Source organism: Podarcis liolepis (assembly GCF_965112155.1).
Source record: "Podarcis liolepis genome assembly, chromosome: 13".
Lineage (NCBI taxonomy): Eukaryota > Metazoa > Chordata > Lepidosauria > Squamata > Lacertidae > Podarcis > Podarcis liolepis.
In genome coordinates, this window is record NC_139573.1 from 48,317,076 (window position 1) to 48,330,217 (window position 13,142).

The following is a 13,142-nucleotide window of genomic DNA, read 5'->3' on the forward strand; positions in this document are numbered from 1 at the left end:
CATAAGACTTGAGTTATCCACCATCTTAATTTGCCCAGAGGCACACTCTGTAATTGGATGGAACAGGGAAGGAGACATATATGCAAATTTCATCCAAATCTGTATCATGAGCTGTTGCCTCACTCAAGTCTTTTACAGTGCCTATACTAACAATACCCCCATTCTCAATAGTGCCTTGCTAATGTTTCCTCAAAGGCAGAGGCAGTCTCTTGCGCCTGGATTCCCAAGGTCACATTCACACCATACATATAAAGCACATTTAAGGCACGTGGATTTCCCCACAGAACCCTGGGAATTGTAGTTTATCACACATTTCACTTCCCAGCACTCTTAACAAACTGCAGTTTCCAGGATTCTTTGAGTAAAGCCGTGTGCTTTAAATATATGGCATGGGTGTAGCCCATCAAGTTTTGTACCCCAAGATACCAACTAGATGGCATTAGATGCCATTTTTATTTCTGTATTAATATCACCCTTTTTGAACAATGCCCAGGCTGGGACAGATATTGCTCCTTCTTCAGGAAGATCCCCAAACTCTGCTTTAGGGGCCCTGAAGTTTAAACTTCTTTTAAGGAAAAAACGGAGGTAGAAATGTTGGGAGATCTAATCCTGGATCTTTCACATCTCAATCTAGTTTGGCCTTAAGCCATAAACTGTGTGCCATGAAGAAATGTACTCCCAATGAGATATTAATAAAATATTTGTGTGACTCCCAAACACCTACTTACAAGACTTCTGCATCTCTGTCTCATTTATTGACCAGGCCTAAAAAGGTAAAGGGACCCCTGACCATTAGGTCCAGTCGTGACCAACTCTGGGGTTGTGGCACTCATCTCGCTTTAAAGGCCGAGGGAGCCGGTGTACAGCTTCCGGGTCATGTGGCCAGCATGACTAAGCTGCTTCTGGCGAACCAGAACAGCGCATGGAAACGCCGTTTATCTTCCCGCTGGAGCGGTACCTATTTATCTACTTGCACTTTGACGTGCTTTCAAACTACTAGGTTGGCAGGAGCAGGGACCGAGCAACGGGAGCTCGCCCCGTCACGGGGATTCGAACCGCTGACCTTCTGACTGGCAAGTCCTAGGCTCTGTGGTTTAACCCACAGTGCCACCCGTGTCCCTTGACCAGGCCTAGCCTTCTTCAATTAGCCTGCTTTGGGTTGGGTGATTCTGCCATAGCTCTTCAGAATCCAGAAGAAATGAATGACCTGATAATTTTGATCTGATGCAGAGATACGGAAAAATCACCTGCCTTTGAAGGATACTGCCTGTTGGGTCTCTGTATGGGTCACTGATCTGAGTTTGCCTCCTTTCAAGCATCCCCAGAACAGTGACACACAAAGAAACAAAGAAGTTGGGAATCCTCTAAGGGCTATGCCTTTTGCATAGTGCTTGACCTTTCGGAGTGAAAGAGTAAAGGGTAAATCCAATTTTAATTTCCAAAAATGGACCTCAGCTATCAGAGGGATGGAAATCAAGGCGCTAACTTGCATTTGTTGGCGTAGGAGGAAATGACTCTCCTACCAAAAGCCTAGATCTCTGGACAACAACTAGATTTTGCAAAAAGGCCACTTTGCACAGGGAAGGGAGCCAAGGCTCTGAATTCTGCCAGAAAGTTCCACAGATGTTCTGCCCTCTGAATCTCCAGCCTCTGCCCCATTGGGGGAGGGGGTTGTTGAGATCCAAGGCTGCCAGCTGTCATTTCCTAGCAGAGCTACTGGTGGGGCGGGGGGAATCCCTCTTGTTAAAAGGAGCCAGGAGCCGTTCAGTTCTGTTTGGCTGTCTATAAGTCTCCACTGCTCTCTCCTCTTAATTCCCTTGCATCTTTGCACTGTTCGCGGAAGGCTGAGCCAAACACATTTCAGAAAGAGAGAGAAACCCAAACAAACTCCAGGATTCATTCTGTAGTCGAGTGGCTTGGCAACTCCATATGTTGAGAGAAAAAGAGATTTTTTAAAAACTGTTTCCAGTGAAAAAGATGTGAAAAAAAGATCAGGAGACCCAAACGTAGAAGGGAAAGAATGGTTTGCAAATGTTTTTAAGTGGGGCAGGGCCGGAGGATAACCAGTATGAGAAATGTGGTTTTTGAGACACAAAACATGTACTATCCTCCCCCTTAGGTTCTAGTTGGAATACTGATATATCTAACAACCTATACTAAAAATAAACCCATTAACATGTCTCTATTCTTTGCAAGAAAGACAAGCTATTTCTCAAGTGTGTTTCGTGGGAGGATTTGGTGCAAAGCAAAGTACTGCTTGCATAACAGCTCCCCTAAAAACCATGGTGGGGTGTGTGTGCGCCAAGTCCTGTGGTTTCAAACCAACAGTTTCTTCCTTCCTTAAGAATGCAAGAATTGCTTTGATAAATCAAGTGGTGTCAGTAAGATTTCAGTGATGAAGCTCTCAGTAGGGAATGATGCCAGCCCCCATCATGCTGCCCCCCCAGCATGCCCCCCTACCCCAGCTAGCTAACTAGCTAGCTTCTGAACATAGAAGTTTTTGCTTTGCTTTGGCACAATGTCATCTAACCTCCCCATAAAGGAAACAAGAAAGAATGCTCATTAAATGGCCAACATCACCTAATCTCCCTGCAAACAAATCAGGTTGAATGTTCAATAAATAGGTCATCCGGAAGCAGCCTAAATTAGTTGTCATCAGTAGGTCTTGTGGCAGTGAATTGTGTGTAGCTCAGGATTATAGCAACATGTTAGATCAGATCCAGCCATCATTTTCCAGTGGTGGACAACTAGATGCAAGAAGGAAACCTCATAAGCAGGGCATGGAGGCAGCAACTTTCCCCTGCTGTTTGCCTGCCTGCAAACAGCATTAAGAACTTGGAACTTCTGTACTTTGAGATGTACATTGCAATCCTAACCATGTCTGCTCTAAAAACTCCTGCTGAATTCAGTTGGGCTTCCTTCCAGGTAAGAGGGGTTAAGATTACAGCTTTATTTATTTGCAAACTTCTTCCATCACCTTCCACCAGTAATTTCAAAGTGATTTGCAACAAGGTTTGCAAGGTTATATTTGCTATCACAGCTGCTACCCAGTCCTCCATGCAAAAGTTAGGAAAGAAAGAAAGAAAGAAAGAAAGAAAGAAAGAAAGAAAGAAAGAAAGAGCAGCAGACACAAAAAAGATAATGAGTGCTAGAAGAAAAGCAAACAGTGAAGAGTTTCATATCCAGGGGTCAATGAAATTAGCACTGAAATATGGAGTTGTTAAGCTAGAGTACATGGGAAGGTTATCTAGGCGAAGGGCAAGGAACCTCTGGCACTCCAGATGTTGTTGGACTTCAACTCCCATCAGCCTCAGCTAGCAACCCCAGTAGGAAGGAACAATAGGAGTTGTAGTCCTATGTGGAGGGCCACTGGTTCACCACACCATATCTAATACATTTAAACTTTCCAATGGCTTACAATGGGATCCATACCAAATCAGGTTTCCTGTTATTGAGGAACAGCAGTGCTACACTGAGAATTGACTTTGGCCTTTCCCTGGGCCTCCCCAACCCCAACCCCTCTGCATCCTTGATCTTCAGCTGGGGGACTGCAACCAACACATAGGTCACGATTTTGCCTAAACTCCACACACACCCAAAATCCAAAACCAGCAGAGCCACAAGCATCTTCCAACAAGAGAGGAAAAAGAAAAGATGTGCACAGAAAGTTATAAGGCCAACAGGGAAGGTGTGTGTTTTTGTGCGGGCACAGTGGCAGACCTTGGCATCTCAAATTTCAGTGGCGCCCTGTGCAATGCCAAGATCTTCCTTTGGAAGTCGTTGCTGGTGGTACCAAACTGATCGTGCTCCCCTAGATCTGCCTTTGATGTGTGTGAAGAGGCAGATCTAGACAGTGAGACAGTGGAATAAGTAACACACAAGACATGAAAAATCCAAAGTGGCCCGATTTGGGAGGTTAGAGTTAAAATTGAGATGTGAGCTTGGGGGTCCTGAAAGCTACTGCATACTTGTTCCCCAAAGTCCCATCAATTTTCTCTGACTCCTCATGCTTCCCTTTTTTCTGTGACATAGAAACCAGGGCAGAGATTTCTAATTCTGCTCTAAGTCAGGACATTTACAGTTGCAGCATTTCATGTTGCCATGTTTTAAGACTTGAATGGTATATCCGAATATTGTTCTACAATGGTACCTCGGGTTACATACGCTTCAGGTTACATACACTTCAGGTTACATATGCTTCAGGTTACAGACTCCGCTAACCCAGAAATAGTGCTTCAGGTTAAGAACTTTGCTTCAGGGTGAGAACAGAAATCGTGCTCCGGCGGCGCGGCAGCAGCAGGAGGCCCCATTAGCTAAAGTGGTGTTTCAGGTTAAGTACGGACCTCCAGAACGAATTAAGTACTTAACCCTAGATACCACTGTACTCTGTTTACAATTTCTGATTGCAGTTTTATTTTATTATGCTCTTAAAATGAACTTGCACAACCTTGGAACCCAGCTATCACACAACCCTTAGAACCAAGCTATCTGGCAACTCAGATATAGCCAATATAATATTAGTCAATAGTTCAAAAAAGAGCACGAAGCTCTGCTTTTATCTAACAATTTCAGTCTTTCACAGCTTTTTCCTATTTATTCTGTGTAGAGGAGTTGAGAACTTGTGAAGCATTCGGCTTTGATGTAGCACTCAGTTTCCAAAGCTTACCTACAATTGCCAAAAAATATTGTTTTAGGAATCCTTGGCAACAGTAAAACTAGCCAAAACAAAATTCAAGGGACCAGATGGAAAGATCAAGATCAACCATAAATGCTAGTTTTCCCTGTTCAAAGGAGGGAAGCTCCTGGGGCTGCAATATTTATTGCCTTCCTTGAATACCAATTCTGTCGTTTCCATGTGATCACCACATATGTGAACCCTCATTTCCTTGGGACCCTCAGTAGCTAACGCGCTGCTAACCATCTGCCCCAATTTTGCCCCTCCATGTAGACCAGGTGGGCAGCTTGACCTCCCTCTACATCGCACCAGAGAGTTGGAAATCCTGGAGAGCTGCTGCCAGCTGAGAAGAATTAGATATGTATCCTATGCAGGTGGGGGCAAGGGCAGAAAGGATGTCACAGTTGTTTGTCTGGGTGCATGTTCTGGTTTCTAGGAAAGGAGCAGCACACTCCATTCTCACCTTCCTTACAGCCAGGTAGGCAAGTGCTTCTCAGGGCAATGGGGAATGCCAACCAAAATAGCACATGTGGCCATTCACAAACTTCCTGGACAAATGCTCCAACTGCCCAAGAGGCCAGGCGGCTCTGTTCCGTCACCGACACTGCATAACAGTATCTTATTAAAAAGTTGGAAGCAGCCCTTGCCACCCAACCATTGTGTATGCATACCATCTGGCTTCACAGAACAGCTTGGAGCCTGCTCTCCCCACCCACACCCACACCTGCTATAATGTTAAGAAGAGCCTTAGGACAATGTCTTCCTTTAAAAAAGAGAGAGAGAAAGAGAAATGGAGAGGCAGGGTTCACTTACAGGGCTTTCTCCTTTTCCGCCACCTCCTGCTCTTCCGCTGCTGCCAGGCTCTTTTCTGACCCTGGTGTCCAGCTGATGGTTTTGGACCTCTCCCCCAGAACTCTGTCCCACTAGCCTGGTGGGGTGGGTGATTTCCGAAACACCCCATCTTTTGCGCCAGCCGGCATTCGGGACCCTCCTCCGCAAATCGCCAGGTTGCGTATCCGCTTTTACAAAACCTACTCCAAGGAAAGGGGAAAAAAGAAACGCAAACCAGTCATCATGGTGCGATCAAGGAAAGGAGGGAGGATTTGGTGAGCTGGGGCTTCATTTCTGAGAGGGGCAGCTAAAGCGGGCAGAGGGGCTGAAGCCAGCCTGCAGGTCACCCTTTCTGATCTGAAAGCATTTACCGGTACTTATAAACTCAAGAGATGCAGAGGGGAATGGTGGTTGGTTGAGGTCACTTGGTGGGGAAGGAAAGCTATTCTAAATCAGGCGTAGATGCATTCTTTTCCAGACTTCGGGTTTGTCCCGGGACAGGTTGTGGGGCCAAATTTTCATCAGATCAAGCCATGGAAGATACAAAATAAATTCAACATGTTGCAGAGAGGCCTACATACCAAAGGAACAAGGGCTTAGATGGAGCTCCTCCAACCATCTCAGCATTTAATTCATCTACATTGCCTTGGATAGGCTGGCATAGTATTGTTCTGGGTATACTCCCTGTAAGGGCATCTCTGGACCAGTGGTTTTATTAGGGACTCAAGCATTTTTAGAATCCGCATGCCTTGAATGGCATGCCCTGTCCCCAAATCCTGGATCTGTGCAGGACTGTTCTGGTTGTTCTGTGCTGATAGAAGTGTACTCTTCACATGCTTAGGGAGCCCTGGCATAAATAGACACCTAGGGCTGAGCCTGGGCTTGTTCTCAAGCAGTTTGGGGGGTCAGAGTCCCACCCTTTTTGGCCAACAACACTTGGCAATACATTTATGATCAGAGTCTGATCCAAACCCACGCATCCCCTCTAAAATGTGAGCCCAAGCTGTGTATATCAGGGCCCCCCCTTTCCCTCAACTCTCTCTTCCATCCCTGCCATTCCCAGGCAGAACCGGCAAGATATTTTCGCCGTCCACCCCAGCTGTTGCTCAACCATCTCCACCTTAGGGCTGGAAGGAACTGCAGAAAAATGTGTCTATGCAGCAGAAAAGACTGCAGTCACAGCACCGGCGAGGTGGGTGTAGAAATGGGACTGTGGGGAAGGGGTGCCCAGCAAACTCGGGGAATGTTTACAAGCAACAAATTGCAACCCACCTGCCCCCCACCCTCCAAGTGCTCCATTCAAAAAGGCGGTGCGGAGCAACCCTGTATTATTTGGGAGAGGGGAGCAGCGGTGGTGCAACATGGTGCTGCTCCCAGTTAGCTCAGAGAGATGCGTGCATTGTAACTCCCACTCCTTTGTTAGCTGGTACCCGGGTTCCCCGCCCCATATGATGCCCTCTGCCCCAATGCAATTCAGGAAGGGACTGGGGAAAGTTCGGGGGGGGGCAAAGCTAAGAGAGGCTCCCCTCACCTGAATGACAAAGCAGCAGAGAGAGGAAGGCTGTCAACAACACCCAGTTCTGTAGCGGGCAGCTCATAATGCCTTCATAATCGGAATCAGGGCTGGCACCGATTGGTACAGCATGCGAGGAAGACAGCTCTCAGTGCCCTTTCTTCTTTTTCTTTTGCTTTGCATTGAAAGTCTGGGATGCTCCCTGGTCCTGCCTCTCTTCCTTCCTTCTTTTTCTCCTCGGAATTGTTGCTGAGGGGAGGAAGGTGGTCAGAAGAGGAGCGGAGGGGAAAGAGAGAGAAAGGAGAGACGAGAATGTTTTGCAGAGGCAAAATCAAAACCAGTGAAGAGCCAGGAACGGGCAGGAAGGATACGGAAATTTCTCCATCCTGGCTCTGCAGTGATGGATACAAGAGTCTAACATGATGTGAGGGAGAGAGATGGGGAGAGTTGGGGAGGGGGGAGGCAAAGGAGAGAAAGGACACGTGAGCTGCAAAGATCCCTCCCTCCTGCCTTTTTAGCATGGAAGAGCTGTCTCTTGTTGCTCCCCCCCCCCACTCTCTTTCTGTATGGACAGGCAGCAGGAACCAGCAAAAAGCAGGGGGTGGGGGAAGCAGAGTGTGCACACACTAACCTCCTCTGCACATGCACACAGGCAAATCAGACCCGTTTACTCTGGTGGAAATCAAGGCGGAATAAACACACTCCAAAATCATGGAATTATTTCTTCTTTCAGGAAGATTAGGCCAGGAGCTCAGGGTGATTCAGATCTCAGGATGGATTTGAGAGATTCAGCACTGGAACATGGAAGAGAGGAAGTATGCCTCTGAGTATATGCAGAGTGCCTACCATCATTACCGGGTAACCTGTAGTTTTCACCAGAATTCATCCCCTTCGTTCAACGTATCTGGGATTAAGGAGCAAGGATGACCTATTTAGAAGAAATGGGGAGTGTTTGGTAGCTGATGCCAGGTCAGTCAAATCAGGTGTGGTCTTGCATGGTCCTCATGTACTTACAAACTGCAGGGCCAAGCCAAATTGCGTGAGCAAGCCTAGTGTGCGTATGTTCTTCTGAAGCATATACCTCTGTTCACCTGCTTGACGAGCTAAGTCTCCTGCCAGGTAGCTTTTCAACAGCACCTCTTTGTTATATGCCACGGTTAGGGTTGTGTGGGCTGATTAGATATGCGTTGGCAGACAGAAGATCCAGTCTTGAAACATGGGAATGGAATCAGGGGACAAATTAAATGGCTTTAGGTTCTACCTTCTGATCGAATTCTACGTTCACCTGAATAGGTTCAGGAAGTCCGGCAGTGAACTGAAATCATTATCATCATCAATTTATTAATTGCCTTCTAAGCAACCACCACAAGGCTATGTACACTAAAAAATATTTTTAAACAGTTAGCAACACAAAAACAGCAATTACATTTAAAATTAAAATGATGCAAATCAGACACTTGTGGTTAAGACCCATTTATCCAGCTTGGAACGTCTGTTGGAACAAAAATGTATTCAGGTGGTTCCAGAAAGTGCAGATAGTGGGGGTCTCCCAGGGAATCCTGTTTCACAGGACAGGGGCAGCCACACTGAAAGCCCTGCTCTGAGTTATTGCAGAGCAGGCTTCTGAGATCTTTGGAACTTGCAGGAGAAACTCTCCTACAGCAGTCCACTGAGTGTATAAGGGATAAGACACAAAACAAATGTTGCTAAATTGAATGCACAATACGAAGTCCCTTCTCCAACCTACCCTATGGTAGTGCTTAAATTTCTTAAGTGGTGAGATTTACGGTTTATTAGGCGTACCCTCTCCTGTGCAATCCAAACAGGGTAGGGGCAGTCTGTTGGTACTCTGGTAAAGAGGGAAAGGTAATTTGCACGTGCTCAGAGACACAAATGTATAACTGTAGGATGGAACATTTGGTGTAATCTGTATTCTGGGCACTATGGGGGCTAACATGTTCCATTAATTAAGGGATGTTGTTGTTGTTTAGTTGTGTCCAACTCTTCATGAACCCATGGACCAGAGCAAACCGGGCACTCCTGTCTTCTGCTGCCTCCCGCAGTTTCGTCAAACTCATGCTGGTAGCTTCGAGAACACTGCCCAACCACCTCGTCCTCTGTCGTCCCCTTCTCCTTGTGCCCTCAATCTTTCCCAACATCAGAGTCTTTTCCAGGGAGTCTTCTCTTCTCATAAGGTGGCCAAAGTATTGGAACCTCAGCTTCATGATCTGTCCTTCCAGTGAGCACTCAGGGCTGATTTCCTTCAGAATGGAGAGGTTTGATCTTCTTGCAGTCCATGGGACTCTCAAGAGTCTCCTCCAGCACCATAATTCAAAAGCATCCATTCTTCGGCGATCAGCCTTCTTTATGGTCCAGCTCTCACTTCCATACATCACTACTGGGGAAAGGGATAGTCCATTAAGGCAGTGTTTCCCAACCTTTTTTGGGCAAAGGCACACTTGTTTCATGAAAAAAATCTCGAGGCACACCACCATTACAGCCCCGTGACGTCAGCGCGCAGCGTCACGCCGGGAGGGACATGAATTGCTAGCAAATTACATAATCACCTCCTTGAGGGCTGGCTCATCTTCTCCGAAGGCAGAACCCCATTAATTAACAGCACAGACTCACACCATAGCCAAGACGAGGGGGGAAAACCTCAGTCATGCACAGTCATGCACATGTGGGGGCTAAATGAGGACGAAGACCGGGCAGAGAGCAGGGTTCAAATCACCCCACCTGGCCAGGACAATCCCTGGGTGCTCCCTTGGGCCACTCGCCTGACCCACCTCGCAGGGCTGTTGTTGCGAGGATAACACGGGGAGAACCACGCGCGTCCCCGGGAGCTCCTTGGAGGAGAAAGCGGGCGATGAATGCAATACACGAAATATATGAGAGGCGACCAGGTTTTGCAGGTGAGGGGCCCCCGCCAGCCTCTGCTTCCAACACCCGGCGCAACGACGCCGAAGTTTCCCCCCGGGCTCAGCTCGGGGAGCAGCGCTGCTCCCCCCCGGCTCCCCTTCGCCCTCCCGGCTCTCTCTGCCGCCCACTGGGGACCCCCCTCATCTGCCAAGTCCGGAGCGCTGGTGGAAGTTGCATGCATGCATGCAGGGCGCCGCGTTGCCATTGCATTGCACTGCACTCCATGCAACGCCTGCACGCATGCATTGCCTTGCACGCCCGCCAAGGGGTCTCCCCGCGGTCCGATGCGTCCCCTCCGGCGCGGATGCAGCATTGCAAAAATAAAACCCCCCCAACGCAGCCCTACCTGGGGGGCAGCCTCCGCCTCCGCCGCTCCGCCTCCGCGGGGATCCCCGGGCTCCATCCTGCCGCCCGATCTAAGGGGGCGCAGGCAGGCTGCGCGGGGTCTGCGCGGAAGAGCCCCTGCCCGCCCGGCCGCCGCCGCGCTCATTCCATGGCCGGGAGAAGAGCGCTTCAAACAAAACGCCCGGCCCGCCAGGCCACGCTGGGAAACGTAGTTCGCGCACCCCGCGCGGGCGCGGAGCCCAAGGGCGAGGGGACTACGGATCCCGGCAGCCCCCACGCCGGGGACAGAGGGGGAGAGGCCGGGTGCAGGGATAGAGGGACGGGTGGGCGAGCGAGTGAGTGGCAGCCGCCAAGCCTTGGCCGAGAGCCAGGAAGGGCCTCCCCGGAGGAGGAGGAGGAGGAGGGAGGCGCAGAGCGGGAGGGAGGGAGGGAACCCCAGGGGTCATCTAGTGACGGTGCCCCAATCGAAAATTTGACTTTAAAAAAAAAAAATCTTTCGGATTTTTTAATTTTCCCCGCGGCACACCAGGCAACATCTCGTGGCACACTAGTGTGCTGCGGAACAGTGGTTGGGAAACATTGCATTAAGGGATAGTCCATCCTTAATGATGTAATGGAGTGGGAATACAGGCTGCAGCTCTGAATCTTTTTTCCAAAGAATAAATGTCAGCAGGTACAGCACCTGAGCTCAGGGTGGTAAACATGAGTGCAAAGAACCTCACTTTATAGTGCGCCATCAGGTAGTCTAGGCTCAGATAGTGGCTGGCCCAGTGAAACTCATGGCTTATCATATCTTTCCAGCCAGAGTCCAAACCTGCTAACTCCTCGGTCACCTTTTGCCAGTTTACTAGTCTCTGACTATTAGCTGCATTGCAGGGAGTTGGACTAGATGACCCTTGGGATCCCTTCCAACTCTACTATTCTACAAGTCACCACACGTGCCTGGTTTGTTTCAGTACGTTAGAAGTTGCGGCAGGCCCATTTCTAAAAAGTGCAGGGCATTTAAAATGCAAAGGTTCTGTCTAAGAATGGCTTTTATAAGACTTCCATTTTTTGCTGCAAGTGTGCAGCAATGTGACATGTGAGAAACCACAACATGACTGTGTGTTTATTAACAGCTTGTTGATAACTTTTCGTATAGCATGCAGTACCTCCAAACTTAACTCCCCCAACACCCACCCAAGTCTCCCCACTGGCCCAAACATAACCCATCTCCACTTCCCCAAAGAAACAAAAATTAGAATGGAGAATTTTAAATATTCTTATTAATCTTTGGTTGGCATCCATCTGCCTCGGGAGACAATAGAGGAGTGCACCTTTGGGGGTGAACTCAAATTGTATCTCAGAAATACTGGTTTGTGTGCCATCTCTCTCCTTAGTGCTAATCTGCATACAGTTCTATGAATCCATCCCAAATCTGTTTGAAGCCCCCATCTCTCAGAGAACCTTTTCATGAGCAGCCAGCAGCAGCGGATCATACATCCAAGCCTTCCATCTTTGGTGTCATCCTAGATTTCCAGTGCCTCAAGATTATTCTTTTAGGCTGTCAGCACGGCTTTGCTAAACCACCCCCTCACATGGTCCCCATTTATCTGATATGTAGGCCAACTATCAGTAATCTCTAAAGTGCTATCCAAAACTAAAATTCATTCTAGTCTCAACTTCTTTCCAAAAAGAGGCAACAACAGGGCGCCGTGAAAACAAAGTAAATGACTTCACTCCGATTTTATACCACCAGCTCTTATCATCTGTTTGGATCCCCAAGGCTTAGATCATGTGAGTGTCTAATAAGCCCTGTGGATTAACTTTAAGGGAAGATCTAACGTGGAAAACTTGATATTACATACAGCAGGCCTGCAAAACACCGTCTGAAATTTATTGTTGAGCTCTGCATTTCCCCAAAACCTGATTTCCTTTCTAAATTAGGGATTAGCTCGTTGTGCATCACAGAATACAAGCGTTCGCTGGATCTCCGGTGGATCCACTGCATTAAGCACATTTGGGTCAAATGTTACCTCAGCTTTATGCTCATGTTGTACGTTCTGCCGTGACACTCCTGCTGAAAGGATACATTTCTCCTGTAATGATTTAAACTTGTATTTTTTTGGTCAAAATCTGTGAGCAGGGTGAAATATTAATTTCCAGCCATGAGGCTTTTACTCTGTTCAACCTACATACATAGCATAACAGTTATCTCTAATTACAGGAGGTAAGATATGGAGGGGGGAAAGCAGAGCGTTCAATTCTGAGGCGAGCACAATTTGAGGGAGACCTCTACAAAAGCTGGGCCGCGTTACGGCGTTTTTGACATTCGGGTATCAGTATGCCCGCCACAAAAGTTGCCAGGTGTTACATGGGGTTGGGCAGTTGATCGGTTTTGAGCCGCAAGATGGTTTTGTGACAGAAATGTTAGTGGAAAAATGATTGACAATAGGGGAGTGAAGAGAGTGACTGGAGGAGTGTGGCAGTTGGGAAATGAGTTTGCGATTCTGAGGGAGAGAGAGGTGGGGGGAGGGGCAAAGAGAAATGAGACAAAGGAAACCTTAAAGTATATATTTAAAAGTTAGGATAGCTATTGTGACCTTTAAGATGTTGTTATGTGAGGTCAGGAAATGAGAACTTTTAAGAACTCTGTATATAAAGATGACTGGCTTAGAATGTTTCTTTTCTTCATCATGCATCTGTTTAACGGTCTGAGAGGATCCCAAAGCAAATACAGACCCACCCACATATCTGATGTAGATGCGCTCAAGTAATAATATAAAGGGAGAGGCGAACTAATCTCTTTTGAGTCAATTGGTGGAGATGGCAGATATTTTGAGGGAAACCTTGACTCATTGGAGCAAAAGACAGGCT

The 13,142-nt window shown here is 47.7% G+C and overlaps 1 protein-coding gene across 5 annotated transcripts in view; it reads right to left on the bottom strand.

Moving 5' to 3' along the window:
• ADAM11 (ADAM metallopeptidase domain 11) overlaps window positions 1-13,112 on the bottom strand; it is an 84,104-nt gene extending 70,992 nt beyond the window's left edge. For 3 of the 5 annotated variants that reach the window (XM_083470451.1, XM_083470449.1, XM_083470447.1), the window contains exons 1-2: window positions 7,038-7,499; window positions 5,489-5,706 (exon numbers count right to left, since the gene is read on the bottom strand). In XM_083470451.1, coding sequence (XP_083326577.1) covers window positions 5,489-5,706; window positions 7,038-7,104 — 285 coding nt within the window. In that variant the 5' untranslated portion in view covers window positions 7,105-7,499. Of the gene's footprint in view, window positions 1-5,488; window positions 5,707-7,037; window positions 7,500-7,650; window positions 7,814-12,301 lie in introns of those variants that run through there. The other 2 variants (XM_083470448.1, XM_083470450.1) reach the window with 2 other exon arrangements.
• Window positions 13,113-13,142: the final 30 nt, after the last annotated feature.